At 26.7% G+C, this 20,423-nt stretch overlaps 1 protein-coding gene across 1 annotated transcript; it reads left to right on the top strand.

Moving 5' to 3' along the window:
• Positions 1–3,369: 3,369 nt before the first annotated feature.
• On the top strand, positions 3,370–20,212 carry LOC129981446 (probable cardiolipin synthase (CMP-forming)). Its single transcript, XM_056092289.1, has 7 exons — positions 3,370–3,878; positions 7,404–7,541; positions 10,546–10,675; positions 13,417–13,502; positions 15,532–15,600; positions 17,466–17,557; positions 19,961–20,212. The coding sequence occupies exons 1-7, from the start codon at positions 3,489–3,491 to the stop codon at positions 20,061–20,063; spliced, it is 1,008 nt and encodes a 335-aa protein (XP_055948264.1). The 5' UTR covers positions 3,370–3,488; the 3' UTR covers positions 20,064–20,212.
• The last annotated feature ends 211 nt before the right edge of the window (positions 20,213–20,423 follow it).

Below are 20,423 nucleotides of genomic sequence, written 5' to 3'. Positions count from 1 at the left end.
TCAAGAACAGAAAAAAAGAGGAAAAAAGAGTGACTTTCAATGATTTTCTTACCTTTTTCACTGATTTTGATGATCTGTCATGACTTACAGTGTTTCAAACTTCAATTGTTCTGCGAAATCGAAGGTCTAGTATACGTCACTTCTCTGCGTTTTGGAGTGGGGATCGATAAGAAAGAAAATTACTGTTCTACCCACGCGAAACTCACGTAACATACTGAGCTGCAAGAACTTATTCATTACTCCTCTGCACCAAGCAAGACGAATGTTGTAGCCATTTGAAAAACAAACCAATATTTATTCCAAATTAACAACATTTTTTTTTTTCCAGCTGCTGAAATAATTCGCTGATTCGGGGCTTATTATTCGTTAAATAGGGATTTTTGACTTCATTTTAATCAGAGAAAAAGAAAAATTCGTTAAATCCCGAAATTCTGTAAATAGGGGTTCGTTAAATCGAGGTCTGACTGTATTAAAACACCTCACACCTACCACATCAACAAAAAAAGGAAAAAGTAAAAAAAAAGTATAAATTTTAATTCTTATATACTTTATATTTTCAATGTTATCAAGAGCCAAAGATCAAATGCATTCCTTCTTAATTATTGAACATCCAGAGAGTAAATGATCCGAATGAATAACGTGGTCTCTAAAACGGACTCGTCAGTAGCATATTTCTACTAGCAATAAAGATTAGCGTAGTCGTATCTCTCTGTGTGTAATAGATTGTTAGACTATTACAAACGAAATGTGCAAAACGTTTCTTATGTATTTGAAAAATCAAAAAATGTGTTTTCAATCATACTAATTTTTGCAGATTTTTCCTGAAGTTGGCTGTTTTTAAAAGTATTCGTAAGCCTAATTTTACACCATAGATTACATTTTTGCACTGAAATTAAAATAATTTTGATGGTTTTATTAAATATCCATTTGTGTGATTCTTTTTCTGTTTTTGACAGCTAAAGAAGATAGATTCTGTTTAACCACTTGCTTGGAAATTCACAGACCCATATGCCAAAACAGTATATTGTAACTCGCAGCGAAGCCACATACAGTACATATATAAAAATCAGAAACATATTTATGTTTTCTAAATGAATTAATTTTCGATCTAAGATTGTGCTCCTGTAAACTGTGTTCTAGTAAACAATCTCAATCGTGGGGATAAGAACATCATTTTACTTCTGTGACAATTACCTGTTGGCGTGTATAACACGTCATTGGAGATTCTGTGGCAAATGCAACTCGATTGCGTGGCGCATCTTTCCACCACAAGCAATTACACCTTCCCTATTAGCGCCAAATGTTTAAAAATATTATTGCGATATCTTCGCGATATTGGCAGATATTTAGAATATCGAAAAACATCGTGGAGATATTGTACAATATCTTGTGCTAATAGGATTTTCTCATTCCTAGCACTGTTCAAGACTTAGCTTTTATTTATTTTCTTAAAATTTTTATTGCCAAAAGTACCTACAGAGTGGTAAGAAGATTTAGATGAATTTTTCGGGGAATTTCAATTTATAAACAATTGCATATATATTTATTTTTCGGAACAATAAACAAGTATTTGCATTAGATGAATAATTACGCATCGAATTACTTTTTCAAGTGCAAAAGTTTAAAATCTCTGCAATTTATATGAAGAATATGAAAGTGGAGTTATAATATTGCTAGAGTTAGAAATGGATAATGGCGTTTTTAAGCGTTATGTTATTGTAACGTTTATAGTTACATTATAAGCATTGTTATAGTAAAAGCATTATGTTATAGTAGATGACTCTATTAAGATAGCTCATATCTGCAATTAAGAGAACAAATGTAAGGATATTATGATATTGTTTTAATTTCTGTTACAACTTGATACCTAGAATAATTTTATGAAGTAATTATCAATATTAAGTAATGCATAAGTGATTTAATTGAAAGCAAACATAACCAATATTCTCTGTGAATCAATTGGTTGCTAAAACCGATTAGTAAAAAATACAAATAAAAACTACAATAGGCAGAATAATGGTTCATAAATCATATGAAAGCTATCCCCTCCCTCCCGCAGGCATGTAAATATATTGAAGGTTCAGGACACCGCAACAACATAAGCATGAGCTATGGTTGAGTCATAAGGACCATCATCGGTCACAGTACCACTCCTTCCGTTAAGGAGAACATCTCGTTATTGACAAGAGATAATTCGACACAACATCGTTACTATACCCACAAGGATGGCATAGAACCAAGCACTTTCTTGATCAGCAGAACTCCTAATTTCCATGTTTTAGATTGGGAGATAATGGTTCATAAAGTAAACTTCTTGATGTAAAATGGATATTAATATGTTCATACGTAATGTTATATCCTTTTCTTGAATATAGTGTAAACTGAAAAAGCAAAATGATGTGTTGTTGCAGTCTTTTTTTTTACTTCAGAATGTAGAAACATTTGTAGGAACTTTATTTTCAGAGGTTAAAAATTTCTCAAAATAACAGTGTAATTCCGATATGACAATGCGCTGGTTAAACTCTGACATAAACATTATTCAATCATAAATTTTCTTTATATCTTTCTTTTCCAATGATATGTGTAACAGGTGTATGGGATTTAAATTTTGGGGACTATTTATTTACAATCGACGCTAAAGTGTTCCATGAACAAAATTTTACGGTCTTTCAAATGTGGCAAACGGATACAAGCGAGGATAGAACCTGGGACCTTGTGTTCGCAGTCTAGTAACATGACCACGATACAAAAGCAATTGCTCGTGCAGCGTAACTGTTAACTGGCTTATAAGCTATTCACCACACAGTGTAGTCAACTGCATGATGTACAACCAGTTTCAACTATGTGAAAGTCGTAGGACATTCTTAGCAATGCCTATTGTTATTTATTGAGTTAAAATGGATGGTCGATTCCCTAAAAAAATCATTGGAGCTGTTTTGAAGCAAATGCTACTATGTGGTTTCTTCATCTTAGGAATCTTTATACTTCGTATACGAGAACGTAAAGATGAATATTTACTCACAATTTCCCCTTAATTTACTTGCATTTAAAAAAATTTCTAACATTTTAGGTCATTTCATGGATTACTATCTTCCATAATATGTGCATATATTCAGAGAAATTACAATTGTGACATTACAAATTGGCGTTAAGTTAACCGTTTTCGTCACAATTTCTTTAAAACTTACTTCAAATTTCCCTGCTCCTAAAAATATTATAAATTCATTTTCACGTTTATAATTTACAATACATTCAAAAATAATAACAGAACAGTGAAAAATCTATTTTTAAAAAAAATTACCAACATAGTCGCTCATTTTAAAGAACAGAAATCACATGCTTAAAAGGATTTACACCAGTTCAAGATTTAACTGTTTACTGTGTATCTTGTTTACAAACATTTTGTTTAATGTTTACTATGATGGAGCCAGCGTGTTAGAGAATTATAATTATTTTCACTTAGTATTTAAAATTTCTTTCTTTAAGCAATGGCTTCGTTAAATTTTTGCATCCGAAATTGCTTTTCCTTAAAAAGAAACTTTCAACAAAATTTTATTAATGTCAAAAAATTAAAAGCGTTTTTGTGTCAACCAATCACTATAAATACCGGCATTTATAATACTATGTCCATTTCATGTGGGCCTGGATGGAATTATATATTATCTTCAAAAAAAGTTCATAAATGTACAGGTATACAATATTTTAATGCCAGTTGCATGTCAAGGTGGACAAATGATAATTCAAGGAATTTAACAAATGATAATGCAAGGAAAAAACAGAGGAATATGGAAGTGCGATTTGCGGAAAATATGAAAGTGAAAATTCAATCCGCCAAGAGAGAAACTAGACGAAAAGTGCATAAAAAGATATCCGAAATAGTATGATTATTCAATAGTTGCATCATAATTTTATTCTTAAGTATTGTAATATTGCTAGAGAAGGCATGGCACATTTGACCCATTTTTAAAATAATTTCAACTGTTACTTAATGTAATTTACAGATCTAAAAGTAACAATAAATACTGTAGATTTCATTGATTTTTTTTATTGCCTTCTTGCTATTAAATCTTGTAAATGGTATCAAGGTCATATTTTTTGAACAAAAGTTTTTTTGATCTGCTGTCATTTAGCATTACTTTAACTGACATATGAATTGTTTCTTGATATTTTAACTGACATGGCTGTTTCTTGATTTTACATGAATCTTGGTTTATACTTAAATTTAAAAAATAACACCAGTTATTAAGTTTAATCTTCATAACGGAGATCTGCATAAAAATAACTGAAAAAATTTTGCTAATTTTTTCTCTGTCCAGTTTGTTCAATACTTGTTGTTGCAGAAAATATTTATTTTTGCCCCTTCAATTTAGTGATGAACAGGGTTTTATGATTTAAGTACTCAAAATGTTAAGTATGTTGTTTTAATCGTTTATATATATATTATTATTATTGCTGTCGGCTTACATATTCTTAAACTGTCTTACAGATATTCAAAGAAAGAATAAGAATGTTTATAATTTTATGGCGAATTAAATGCTGTTGCAAAAATTTGTAAGTCTTGGTTAAAAAATTTCTGTAAAAGAAAAAAAAAATCATAGGATAAACTTAGGAAACTTGGAAACTTATAATGATAAATGATGATAATGTCAACAAAAATTCAAATTTACTATTTTTCCCATATTAGTGGTGAATTACCGATGCATTATAATATACTAAATTGGATAAAGCGTGTGTTTTTTTAATGTTCTTTTAAAGACTGTGCAAAGAGTTTGTTTATGCAAATCTTCCTACAGGTTGATTAACAGTTTCTCATGATTTACATTTTAGGTACTTGAGTCTTTATCACTTTTAGTTCTCAAATGTATGTTGTATGTTAATTACATTCAAGATTTGATTCTACTCTTTCATGATATTTCAAACTAACGAGTGACAATTGTTTTAACAAATGCATTCAATTTAGTTTCTTTCTTTCTTTTTTGATATATATTCTTGAATGAAGCCTCTTTTGTTATCATTGGCTTATTTAAAAATTTGGCATGCATTCCATGTGAGGTATATTAACATGAAAAAAAAAGCATTTTTAATTCATTTCATTCTTTATTGTTATTGAATTTAAACTCCATTACTGCTTTTATTTAATGCAGTTATGATTATATATAGCTGATTACTGCTTACTATTTAATACTTGCCATCTTTCAGGAATCTCTGTTTTGCAGAAATATTGGTTAATTAATTGTAATTGTTAATTAATTTAATTTCAATTAAAGGCTTTAGGCACAATTTTATGTTAATGTTGCAATCTATTACCTATTTTTAAATATCATGTTGCTATAATCATTAAAGTTGCATTTTTAGTCTTATACTTTTACTGCCCATTGTTAAAAGAAACCATTCTTATTCAATTCTCATGGCATCATAGTGTTATTAAAAATGTAACTGTCCAGTTGAAACTTTTAACTTTTACAGTATTGTTTCTCATGCTTAATCCCCCTAAACTACTTGAATAGAATCTTTTTTCTTAAGTCATAGATGAAATATTTAATGAAACAAGAACAGAATAGAATGCTTAATAAACAAATGAAAATGGTTTTAATTTCAGTGCAGAAATAAAATCTATTCTAAATTTTGCAAAAAAAAAAAAAAAAAAAAAAAAAAAAAGTTAAAAAAAAAATTGTCTAATTTTTTAAAAAAAAAAAATCTATTATAATTGGATTGGTATTATTAAAAAGAAAATTTTGAAATGCAGAAGTTAGTTTTATGTAAAAATATTTTTGTAAATTATTACAGAAAAATTGTTGTTTTGATCTGAAAATTAAATTTTGTTTGAAAATTGTTGTTGAAATCTAAGTGTTGCTTAATATTTGATTAATTAAAATTTTGAAAGATTGACTTAACAGGCACTTTTCCATTTTCCGAAGTATAATTTTGCAAGGTTTCGTTGTTCTAAATCGAATGGTCTAGCCTGTACATTGTCAACACTTGTGCACATATTTGACTTTAATATTGGTAGGGACACTTAGGTGAGGAGAAAAGAGTATGGTGCCTGGAATTTTTTAATTGATTTTGACTTTATTTAGTATGTTAATTTTCAATATGAAAATAACTTTCCTCAATCAGATCTGCATTATAGTACTTAGTGGAGTTGAATTATAAAATTTTTAAATTTTTGGAGAACAAGTTATTTCTTAAACATCACTTTAAAAAAAAAAAGAGAAAAATATTAATATTTGTTCTCATATAGAAAGTCCTGTAATGAATAGCAAATAAAGTATCATAGCTTTATGGACGAGAAGATTAAGTTTATGATCATTCATAGATAATTTATATGGATTTAAAACTAATTAACTGAACCATTGATCAGCAAGAAAATCTTTGAAAATACCTTGTTTGTTCTAGCAGAGCTGGATACGATCTTTGGATAATAAAAAGATGACTAATCAGAGAGAATATGATTGCTGGGGAAAAGAATGCCATTCTTGAACCTTTTATCAAAAGAGGTTGTATTATTTCGCTTCAGAAGCATACAATGCTGGGATATATGAAATACTTTCATGATTTTTTCTATCAGGGTAGCCCTTGCTTTATATGAAACTTTAATAACTTCAGGGTCTTTATTTGTAATATGAGACTATTCATTCCTCTTATAGCTATTTGGAACTTTTTCCATAAAGTCTTGACAATACTAGTGAATGATTATGAGCAAGTGAAGGTAAAAGATTTCACAAAGACATAAAGACAGTGGCAGATCAGTATTAGAGCAGATGAATATACATATGATGGTAAATTTTTGTTGGAATCTGCAAAAAAGCATGTTTATAGTTCACTCAAAAATATCAAATTAAAGAAGCTGTTGGAGTGGAACAAAATGATTTTTCAGTTTTTTTTAACAAGATTTTTGTCTTTTCTACTTTTTAAGTAAATTATCATTGGTTCACAGGAATGTGGTATTTTTTTAATGAACTAAAATGTTATTATTTTTTCATAAAATTCATTAAGGGATTTCATATTCAAATTTAATGACTTAAATATAATCTTGCAGACTATTTTTCTGAATGCCTTGTTATCAGTAATGAGGAGCAAAGCAAACGACAGGACATGAAGATAATTGTAGATTAATATCAGAGCAGATGGAATGCCCGTATGATGGCAAATGACTTTAGTAATCTACAGAGAGGTTGTTTAAATATAAATATTCATTTGAAGATATCAAATAATAGAAACTGTAATAAAGGAAGAAAATAAATTTCTTGCATTTTTATTTGAGTCTTGTCATTTGTAATTTTTAATTCAGCTATTGTATATTTACAAAAGACTTGCAGTATACGATATAAAAGACTTGTAGTTTTTTGTTTAATTATTAAGCTTTGGAGTGTAATTAATGTATATATACTTTTTTTTTATAGAAAGAAAATGTTTTAACAATTCCTAATGCTCTCTGTGCTATAAGGATAGCATCAACACCTGTTATTGGATATCTTGTTCTTTCAGAGCTTTATACAGTTTCTCTTGGCCTTGTTATTTTTGCAGGTTTTACAGATGTAGTAAGTATAATTTTATTATCTGATTGTTGACTTCAGTTGATTTTTAATATTTATTATCAAAAAAAAATCCTGCCACATACAATTAATACATTTTTATTCAAACAGATAATAATGCATATTTTCCATTTTTCTTTTAACTATTGGTCCTATAAAAGTATGTTTAAACTGCAGTAATAAACAAGAATAAGATATTTTCCCACTGACATTGACACTATATTGAAGCCACTAACCCTACCTAGGCATACAGGTTCGGAGAATGACAATTATCACTACAGCATGGGAGTAAAAACTTAGGTTGAGTGATACTATTCCACCAATCATTATACTATTCCTCCTATAAAGTTACAGCCTATCTTTACAGTGGACATGGCCTGGCCTTACAACATTATTTTACTTATCAAGGAATTAAGTGTTTGTTCACTTATCTGGAAATTTCTCATTTACATACTTGAGGTGTCTATTAATAGGAGATACCACAAGTAGTAATTCATGTTAATATAACATCTATACAAGATGTGTTAATATAATATTTTAAAAATCTAAATATAGCATGCAATACTCCCTGTGGTAATGATTTGTAGGAGCTGTTAAGCAGAAACAAATCTTAAATAAAAAGAAAATGAACATGATGGTCATCCAAGTGGTCATCATGTGATTTTATTTTATGAATGCTGTACTTGAATCATTATTGTAATTTAAAATTGGTGATGTTTATCATATAATATTATATTCCTAATAGAATTCATAAACTGCTTAGAAGGACATTTGCACATTCTTAAAGCATACTTTTAACTTCATTGATTCTGATGTAGTTCTAAAAGTTTGTTATAGTATTCTATATATAATTTTATATTTTTTACAGGTTTCTGATATAGCTCTTTACAATTTTGGGCAAAATGAATTTTTCTTTTCATTAAATATGTAGATTTGCGTTCATGTTTGAAAATAGTCACATAATGATTTATTTATAAGTTTTGTGTCATGATTATTATGTACATATTAGTAAGTTTAAATTTAGTTGCTATATAGTATTCATCATAATCTGAATTGGGCCAGAAACTTACTTACATTGTAAAGTTATTTTTCAGATTTATTAAATTAACAAGTTATTATGTACTTTCTCATTAACTGATATCACTAACATATAGTTAAAAGTGGTTGAATCAAATGAGGGGAAAAAATGTATTCTTACTGCTTTAAAATGTCTCTGCAACCAAAAATTATGCATATTACTATATTGTCAGTATATAATATAAGCTCCATAAATTGTAAAAGGCATTTTTTTTTTTTTTGTTATAGAGTCAACATATTTATATATATATATATATATATATATATATATAAAAAAACAGAACACATAATTCCTTTGGGCTTCATCATTTTTAGTTGTATATATTAATAATATTTATATTTACATATAAGTTAGTATTATAAATTGTTTTCAATTTATGAAGTTATGTGACAATGAATTTTTAATAACCAGTTAAGTCCATTACGTCTCTTAGCAAATAGAATGCTAAAGTATATCATTGGAATTTATTTAACAAATAATTTATTTATTTTTTATTATACATATTATTTTTCTCAGAAACTGGTTTGTACTTTACATTAGATGTCTAAGCTTTATTCCAGATGAGTGCAATTAACTAATCCCTGGCAGGAAGCAATATTTTTAATGCTTGCTTATGTAATTTATATTATGACAACTTATTAATTAGCATATGATTACTTAATACTTCCCATTCAGTTCAGATTTTAGTTATTACCTAGGATAAATATTGGCGTAAAATCTCTCTCTTTTTTGTGGTTGTTGTTAGCAAGTCAGTCACTGGATTGTGGGCAGACCACTTAGTTATATGTAATAACCTCCTTCTTTAATATGTGTTTTCTCTTTTTCATCCTCTTATTCACATTATGTTTGTAATTAAAAAAAAAAAAAAAAAAGGGAAAAGAAAGAAAAAAAAAATCCTCTGTAATTATATACATTGCATTATTATTAACCTCCTAATTATTGGGATTTATGAATTTCTTGAATAAAGTTATAAATATTTTCTTATTCAATTGCCTTAACATTCTAAACCCAGTGAATTTGCAGGACACTGAAGGTTGTTGTATATAATATTACATGAGTATTCATTTTAGAGCTAGTTTTAAAAGAGTACTTTACTTAATTTCTTCAGACCTATTCTACTTTCTGGGGTATTATTGTAAAATTATATTTAAAAAAAAATTACATCTGATTTCTAACAATATTGATGAAGTAATCTATACTAATAGGATGAATATGTGTGTTGTTGGTGCTCTACTGGCCAGAATGAATAGCTTAGAGCTTCCAAATTTGGTACATATCTTAAGTTGGGGGATGAAAATGAGCACCTTGGAGCGATTTTTTAAATTTCTAATTAGAATTTCAATTAATTAAAAATTAAGTTGAATTTGGCGTTTTCCCATGATAATTTACAGAAATATTATCTCAAGAAAATGAAATTTAAACCATTTAAAAATTTAAAAATATATATCTTATTTAATAATACCAATTTAATAATTGTGTCAGTTAATTTCGTGAATTTTGGCAATATTTAAAATTTTTTTGTGTGCTTATTTTCAAACAATAAAATATATTCTTGCTCTGATCTTTAAACAGCTTTTGTTGTTTAATTAACTGTTTGTTCGTGTGGTTTTCTTCATTTGTTGAAAGCTAAAGAAGAAGAATTTTATTTAATATCTTTTAGTTTATGAGACAGATTTTTTAAAAAATTGAAGGTATGGTACACATGCACACACAAATGGAGTATATGCAAGACAATTAAAATAACATAGTTTTAATGCCTGATAATCTGAAAGAATCTAAATATGAAACTATATAACTGATTTCATTGCACATTTTTATTAAAAATTATTTTTCTGTGTTAGACAAATAAATTTTTATTTGTATTGTTTGATATTTAATAATTACTCTTCAATATTATTATGGATTTTTTTCCTTTAATATTTTTTCTTTCAGGTGGATGGTTTTATTGCTAGAAATTTCCAAAACCAGCAGTCTATGATTGGCAGTTTTTTGGATCCTGCAGCTGATAAACTTCTGATTGCAACACTTTTTGTTACTTTAACTATAAATGGTCTCATTCCAAGTGAGTAGATACAAAACAGATCAAGTTGTAGAGATTTACTAATATAGTTGCAAATATACTGAATTTTTATTAGATATTATGCAAAATAAATGTGTTATGGTAACAAATATATAGAACTAAAAATGAATAATTTCTGTAAGACTATTATAAATTTATATAAACATAGACTTTCAAGAATTGTTTTAATTTGTTTCGTTAGTTTCTTAGATAAATGAATGTGTCTCCATAGCATATGATTTTAGTATTTGTAACAAAATTTTTATCTTTAATTTGTAGTTTATTGAAAGATGTTAATTTGAACTACTCTTTTGTGAATTAAAATTTTTTGAAAATTACTTAAGCTAGCTTTAAGTAATCAGTTGAAACATGTTTCTCCCATTTAGATCAATTATAACTGTGCAATTTGAAAAGAATGTGGGCCAGAATAGGAAGATGTGAGAGGAGATCAAATTTTTTATTGCTTTTAAGAAAAGCATGTGAATTTTTTTAATAATGGATGTGCATAAATTTATGAGACATTAATGAGAAATAAGAGATATTAGGCTGGGGTTTTCCATTATGGTAATTCTTTTTGACATAAATGTGGGTATCATAGATATTCGAAGATAATCTGTAGAAATAAAATAAAATGGTAAACTAGTTGAGATCCTTTTGCATTGAAATCATTCTCTACTATTAAATATAGTCTGAACAATATTTAGATAAAATATTAGACCAAACAGTGTCTTCATGGATAACAATAGAGCTTTTGAGGTTGTCATTCCATTACTTTGTGGATGATAAGAAGCAAAATAGATTTTATTATTACCCGTCATATTTGTAAGCTCTCTAATTCAAAAGACTCAAACAATGTGTTAAATGAAACTTTAGTGCATTTGAATACTTTAGCTTATTGACATCTGTCATAAAAATGTACTCTGTTTTTGATGTATTTTCTCATATCTAACACACACAGAGAAAAAAAAAAATGCCTAAAAATTATATCAGTGGCTACTGATATTCCAAAATGGGGAAGAAAAAAAAAAATGCAAATTCTCAAATACTGTTTGCTTTAGATCAAGAAGTTTTGAATGACTTGCCACAATGTAAAGTATAATTTAATATGCAAATCTAGTTGTAAGTAAGATTAAAATTCATCATCATGCTGTTGAATTTCAGCAAACTTTTTGAAATCTAATGCAGGTAGTTTTGAAATTGCATTGATTTCAACTTTAGATTCTATAGTTTTGTTATCAGTTCCAATTACATAACAAACATCTACACAAAAATAAGAAATGTAATGTAGATGCATGAGTTGGCATAGGGAGCATTTTTCTAATTTGAAAACATAAGTTAAAGGTATGAATATTATAAATTTATGGACTTCAAACATGTGTTAAAACTTCTTAATTTAAGTATTCATAGTCAAAAGTTCTTTATCATTAGACCAATTTTGCTGACTTTTAGAATGTTTTAAAGATAAAAATGTTATTGGTTACCATTTTTCACTAAAAAGGTGGAAATCAAAGAGCTGCCAATGGCAAAAATTTGGTACATTGGTCTAAAAGTACTATTAGCATTTGAATATTTAAGAAAGATTGTGGTGACTAATGTTGTTTTAGCAGCAGTAAATGATTTTTCAGCTTCTTCAGTTCATTTAAGCAGGTTTTCTGTTTTTTTTTTTTGTTTTGTTTTTTTTTTCAATCAACATAAAGATTTTGTTTATTTTCATAACCTTCTAGAAATTTTATTAGGACTGCTAAAATGTGAGCTGTTTTAAGAATGAATCTATGATAAAAATTATATATTCCCAAATAGTAATATTAGTAAAATAATGAGATACCAGTAAATAGTAATTGAGGTTGAAAAATTTTAAATAACCTATACTTGATTAGGAAGAGCAAAAAAGATGGTCACTGGAAACTTGAAATCCAAGAAAATTTAAATTATATAGTTCACAAGTACATTTACAGGACTTAATTGTTAAGCCATAATAATCAAGTTTTTCAAAAAGTGCCTGCAGGTGAGCAGTGCGTTCTACAATACTTTGAGATGCAAATAGTGTTTCAACTATAAATGAATAAACACCCTTCGAATCTCGAGATATTTCATGAATAAATCTTTGAAAAGTGTTAGCTGTCTTGTACAGGTTTGCATTAGCTGTCACAAAAATTAAAAGAATTCAAAAATATTATTAAAATTATTCTTTAAATAGAAACCTGTTCTATGAGGAAGAATAAGCTGAATTGCCATACCTTAAATCACCAATTGTGTTAAGAAAAATCCAGGATGAAGTATTTGTAGCAAAAATGGAAAACACTTTAACTTCAAGAATTAAAATGATGTTGTAAAATATAATTAAAAACATCTCTCAAATTAATTAAATATGGGGAAAAAATTACAGTGCTTGTATTAGTGTCCTCAAAATGATATATTTTATTAAATTTTTAGATCATATAAAACTCACTTTTGTGCTACAATATTTTCATAATTTATGATGAGGAAACATTAAAATTCCATTTAATTTTTAATTAAATTTTAAGACGGTCATTCTAAGGATACACTTCTCTTCTTCCAAAATATATCTGTGTCAAAATTTGATACCTCTAGATCTAGTAAATGCCCTCTTCAGTACTAATACTCACAGAGGCACATATTTTCCTTTTTTATTAATATAAATATCTAATAACTGATTCTAAATAAGTTTTTATTGGCACAAAAAATTGCCTTTAAAATATTAACTTTCTTTATTTAATTTTTAGTTCCACTGACCTCCCTGATATTGTTTAGAGATGCTTGTCTGTTTGGAGCTGGATTCTACATTCGCTATGTATCCTTGCCACCTCCTGTAAGTATGTATTTATGTTCTAAAGTGCCTTGACTACAAATTTTTCTTTATATTATGACACTCTTTTTTTAATTTAAGTCTAGCCAAAAAAAAAAAAAAATCCTTTAAATAGTGGAAAAATTTCTAACAACTGTTGGTTAAATTTATTCATGAAGAATTTTTTTAATTAACAAAGAAAAATTCTTACTCTTTATAATAACTGATATAGTTACTTTTAATTTCGATTTAATTTAATGAAAAATGAATATGTTGTTACGTTTTGGATGAGTTTGTAGGTTGACTGGATTTTAGTTATGATGACACAAATATAAGTTTATTTAGAGTTACCAAATAATGCAGTTTTCAATAATCTCCGATAGTAGATTAAGGAATAATCAGAGATTATTCCTAATTCCTTATTATCAGCTTGGGATAATTCAAGATGCTTTGCAGCAAATCAGCTCAGATTTTTAGCCAGATTTGGCAATTAAATAATGATCAGGAACAACAAGAATCATTTTCCAACCTTATTTAGCGAAGACTCAACAGCTACTTTCTCATTAACGATTGCAGCCGGAATTTTTCATGCTCTCGGGATATTCTCATCTTTTTAAGAACAAAGTAGAAATTCTGGGACACTGATTTGTCGTTGAATTGATAAAAATATATCTAAATTTGGAGCTTGAAAGCTCAACTAATTTTTAATAAAATAGTGTTTTAAAATATTTTGTTGCCTTAGATATTGATTTTATTGAACATCATGCTATTTTAAAATTATTTTATGCATAATAAGTCATTAAGAATGTAGCTTTCTTAAATGGAACATCTTATGACTGATTTTTCATTTGGAACTTAAAGATTTGGTTTTATGTAATATGGTTTATTGAAAACAACTTGACTAGAATAATCTGTGGTATCTTTATATTGATCATAAAAGTAGAATATAATGAACAATAATTTAGTTCCTTTACTTCTTCTTTTAATGAAATTTGAGGTGGAGATCAATTTTTTTATTTGTCTTAATCTCTAATCTTGTTTTTACAATAAACAATGAAATGTTGATCTATGAAACATAATAACTGAATGCTTGTTTTGTTGTTGCTACCAGAAATGGAAATTATTTTTTTATACATTATAAATTATTTTCAAGTTGAATTCAATGGTTGAGTCTATACTTTTGATTGATTCATATATCATGCTTTAATGAGTTTAATTAAATTCATCTTATATTTTAAAATGCAAGTAAAAACTTTTTTTTTTAAAAAAAGTCTTCCTTTTTCTTGAACCTATTAATCTGTCACTGCACTTAAAATAAATATTTTCATAATATTGCTGAGATTTTTAGCTTGTATTTGTTTAATATGTTTAAAAATTGAATTTTAATTCCAATGATGAAAATTTTTTTGTCATTTAGTGATAGTTAAGCGACAAATAAACAAAATTTTAAAGATATTGAAGAGCAGTTTTCACTTATTTATTTTGTTCTACAGATGGATTTATATTTAATTATTTATTTACACTGAAACTTTAATGACCTTTCCATACTTCTTTATATTATATGTTAACGCAATTTTGTTTATATATTATGGTTATAAGTTCTGCATTATAAAAATTTACATTTTAGACAATATTTTTCAGATTAAATGTTTTATGGAAATTCTTAAATAGAAGTGCTTTGTTAATTGTGACAGAGTAGATAGAATTGGTTTTATAATTGTTTGGCATCTATTTACAGTATGAACAGTGGCCTAGTGTATTTATGTCACTATTTAAATTCAAATTACAAGAAGACAAAAAAAAAAAAAGTTCTTACCATAAATCAATTCATTTATTTTTCACATTTGCTGAAGCTACTGATGAGCATAAAAAATGAATAAATAGATAAATAAAGAATTAAAGGTACTGTCCATGTGCTTTTCACTCCATTATTTATTCCACTTTGTATGAATATTCTGTTAACTTGTTCCAAATTGATAGATGTTAAAATAATTACTCTTAAATTTTTTTAAGGATGTTTGCAGGTGTTTATATACTTTTTTTCTCTTAATAGAAAACTCTGAGCAGGTATTTTGATATGTCCTTAATTACTGCAAAGCTGTCTCCAACTGGTATAAGTAAGGTAAAGTGATCAAATTTGGAAATTTATGCGAATATAAAAAATATATTTTTAAATGTATTTTGCTAAGTATTCTTGTTTATTTCAATAATATTTAGTAAAAGGAAGGATTCAAGGATTTTTTAATGCTTCAATAACAGTTTTCACTTTCTTGTTCATGATTTTATCCCTAATTTTTTAAATTTATTTTTTACTATGAAAATGTTATTATAAACTTGTAATTAAAATTTGAAGTTCAAAAAATATGTAAAGGATAGCTGGATAATTGATGCAATTAATTTTACTATACAGTTATTGATATTCTAGCTTGAATACATTGATTTAGATTTTTTTTTAAAGTAAATTATTATATTCATTATATGTGGACTATTGTATTTATCTTCTATCTGTTTGATTTATTTTATGAGTTTGATATTCATGCATTGTATTACTATATTTTTTTATTGATTCAGACATGTTTGTTTATATGCAAAAATTGAATTTTCAAAACAGTGAGCTTTTTATTAAATTAGATAAAACACACACACACACACGATATTTCTCAAATGGGGGGGGGTTAATATTTGATCTTGCCCAGAAAGTCATGAGATGGGTAACAAATGACATGGTGTGAACAATATACTATAAATTTGGTCATGGGGATGTTTATAATCATTAACGGATAATTTTTGTGGATTTAAAACTGGTTCACTATTCCTTTGACGACCAGCAGAGGGATCACATGTAATATCCTAGTTTCTTGTGCCTGCACAGGCCATATTATTAAATAAGAAAAAATATGATACATTAATAAAATGAACATTAAATAAGATGATGCAATTAATTCATGGAAAAACACTACATAATTTCCTTCTATAAAGTAGAAGTTTTACCTTGGAAACTGCAACAGTATTCTGCCATTATTTTTATGTTCCAGTTACCTTGATATCTTTTAAAATTAATTTAATATCCTTATGGGATCTTTTCCCTTTGTCTTCATTAAAATAATCCATATTATCTTGAAATTTGCTCAAATAATTTTGTTGAATATATATATATATGTGCTTAGATCTGCATGCAACTTTTCAAACCTTTAATGTGTATTTTGTACTATTTCATCAGTTTTTATTTTGAGGTTATCTCAAAATTTTTATTAATGAAGATGAATACGATTAAGCAGAATACTCAATATCAATCATGGATGTTGTAAATTTTGAATCTTTTATGTGTTTATAAATTTGAAGGTCATTACTAATTTCCTACTTATAGTTTTTCATTGCTGAGCCCAAGAATAAATTTATAAATGGCTTCTTTATTCAATGCCCTAATCAATTATTTCATTAAATCGAGTTTTATGTTATTAATCAAATTATCTTATTTCTATTTATCAATGGTTACTTGATAATCTCTACTAATAATAAAGATGATTGGTACTCTACAGGCCAGGCCTTTTGACCTAGAGTTACCAAACTTAGAACACTTTGGAAGGTGGAAATGTGCACTTCAAAGTGATTTCTTTAAAATTTTGATAAAGTTTTAATTAAAAATTAATTGAAATTTTAATGTTTTTCCTCATTACTTCCGAAAATATTATAGCACAAAAATGATCTTTATGTCTTTACAAATTTTTAAAAAAAGGTTTCTTTTCAATGATACCAATGCATTGTCTACACAAAGTCTTCTTAAATTTTTTGCACTTTTTTTTTTTTTCTTTTTGCCTGATTTTCAATTATAGAATACATTATTTCTGCAAAATTCAAACCGATTTCATTATCTCATATCTGATAAAATTTCCTTGGCAATTGAATTTAGATATTATTCTTATTTGAAATATATACAATTTTCAAATGCCTTTGTAATTTTTTTTTTTTTTTTTTTTTTTTATACAGATGAACACCATGATCCAGTTAACGTTGGTTTCAGCTTCACTTGCTGCTCCTGTCTTTAACTATGTTGATCATATGTATTTGCATATTCTTTGGTAAGATGCAAGTTCACAACATCATTTACAACTCACAATTTGATCATGAATAAACTTTGGGTTAATTAATTAAGAAAATTTGTATTTGAAAAGGATTTTAATTATTTTATAATAAGTGCAAATTTTAATTCAATCATATGTTGCTAAAAATTGTTAAAAATAAACAATTATTATATAAATAATTATATTATTGCTTATCTATCATGTGCAATATTTAAAATTAATGAAATAAAAATGCAGTTAAATGACTAATTTGTTTATATGCGTTTAAATTAGTAATATTTTACTGAATGATTGTTTTAAAATGATAATGCAAATTCTAGTTGCATTTAAATAATACCCTTAAATGTAGCATTTGATCATTTTTCTTGAAAAGCTGATTGTTAATATATTTATAGCAGCAAATTATTAATATGTATATTATTTATTTGCTGCTATAAATAATATACAAATAATGTAATGAATACTTTAAAGATTATAACTCATTGCTTTTGTAATCATCAAAATGATTTGATGACTTAAAAAGTTTTTAAACATTTTTTTCTCACTGAAATATTGAAAAAATATATTGTTTTGAATTTTTGTTTTTGTCATCAAATGAAATTTGAAATATACTTTTATTAAAATTGTGCTTAAAGTGCTTAAAAGTTATTTGACTTTTCTAAATCGTATCTTTAGTATCCGAAGTTTGCTATCATGAAAACTACTTGTAAGTCACTGCTAATTTATGTATAGTTCACAATTTCTCCTTCCATAGATTTCTGTCTCTGTGAACTGTCAATAATTTTTCCATTCATAAAAACGTATGAATTCTATCTTATAGTTACTGACCAGTAGATTGGTGAAATAGATCTTCTTTTACAATGAGCCATTTTAAATTTTTTTCATATTTTTCTCATTGGAAATGATTAAACATAATATAATGCACTGAAAATTCTATTTTTATTTAATTCTCTTTATTAATTTAATGGCTTAAAAATCTGTAAATGTGCATTGGGTGCTGATGATAGTGGTTGAGAGGAACGGGTAAAACCTTCTTTGAAGATCTGTTTTAGAAATGAATTCTGTGTGCATAAAATCTTGTTGCTCAAATATTCACATGATGATTGGTGTATAAAAGTTTGGTAACACAAGTACTAAATGTTTGACCACGTTCATTATTCATTAAAAAAATTTTTGAAATTATAAAATTTTTTGAGAAATTTAAATGAATGATTGCTTTAGATTATTGGTCAAAGATCAGCTGAATTCTTTTACATGTATTCTATAGGGTTTGAAGTTTATAGAGCCTATAGAATGCAACCTCTAAATGAGATGAACAAGTGAAATAATTCTCATAGATTCACAATAGTAAATCCTTATTGAATGCTATATTTTAAAAGTGTGGTCTCAACAATGTGTTCGAAAATTAAAGTGTCCCATGGCTGATACATTTCAATCAAAAGCTTAAGAGTTCTACATTCAGGTTGCATATTTAATCAGCACTATACTCAAATGAAAAAGTTAGAGATTTAGTAATATAAATGAAAGTGCTTTTATTTTTGTATGATACATTCTTTGAAATTTTTAGAGAAATAAAGAAATAATGAAAAACAAAAATGTGTCCAATTTTCTCTGAAATTCTCTTCACAAAGGCAATTGGATTCTGTATAGATAAAGTTATGACTTTTATCTCAGATGTTATTTAGGTATTTCAAGATTACTTTGAGCAATATGAGCTGTCACTTTTTCCCTTTATACAAAGTCTTTGACTAATAAACTTAGCTAGTTATACTAGACCAAATGGAAATAGTCATAACATATTTTGAAATGTAGGCAGCCTTTGAGACAGTTTGACTTTTGCCTTTGATTCATACCTGCTATCTAATTAAATGATTCCTTCTTCAATTAAGAAATAGTATAGAAAGAGTGATCTAATTTGATGTCAGACAATGACTTATGGCAATGAATGTCTTCAAGATTGGCATATTGGAGCTAATTTGATATTCTTTTTGAATTCAAATCAAATAAATATAAAAGATAACTTGATAATAGAGTTCTTTATTGTTTAAAAATTGTTAAAAGAAACAGAGAGAATATATATAAAACATATTTTATTTAAATATTCCTACCTTAAATTTCTGCTTTACTAAATACATTTTTACTTTAATAAATTTATTTGTAAATCTAAGCATTGTGTTACTATTCTTAATATGGGCAGAAGTTTAAAGGTTTGATTGCAAATAATTATTGTACACAGATTTAATCTAATAGTGATTAAGAATTAAATTTGACATTGCAACTAGATTTTATAAGCATACTTTATAAAAATATTGAAATTTAGATTTTTTTTTAATGAATATAATTCTTCTATTCTGTATCTGATTTGTTTTGGAAAATTATTTACTACTTTGTTTCTTTTAGGTATATTACTGCAACCACAACAGTCCTCTCTGCAGCAAGTTACCTTTATTACAACAATTCAACCTACAAGCTTTTCACTGGTAGTGATAGAGATAAAGAATAAATTATTTTTCCTTTTGTAAAGGAAGAGCTATATGTTTGTTACTATAAGTTTTTATGAACTGAAAAATAGATGAATGTTACAAAAAAAAAAAAAAAAAATCATTACACTATTTTTAGAGATTAAATAAAGAAATTTTTATTTTTGTGTGATACATTTTGTTATACATATATTTTTTTTCATTTTTACATCAACAATTAAGTATCCCATTTGAAACATCTTGTTTAGAAACTTTTCAGAAAAAATTGTAAATATTTTTTATGAATGGAGGGGGATGAAAGAAGGTTCTTACTTGAAAATTTAGATACTAAATTAAACGAATACTTATAATCATATTTTTCTCACATCATCTGTATATATTTT

Source organism: Argiope bruennichi, chromosome 1 (genome assembly GCF_947563725.1).
Source record: "Argiope bruennichi chromosome 1, qqArgBrue1.1, whole genome shotgun sequence".
In the NCBI taxonomy this organism is placed as follows: domain Eukaryota; kingdom Metazoa; phylum Arthropoda; class Arachnida; order Araneae; family Araneidae; genus Argiope; species Argiope bruennichi.
The sequence above is the reverse complement of the archived record's forward strand: the minus strand, read 5'-3'. Positions and strand labels throughout refer to the sequence as shown.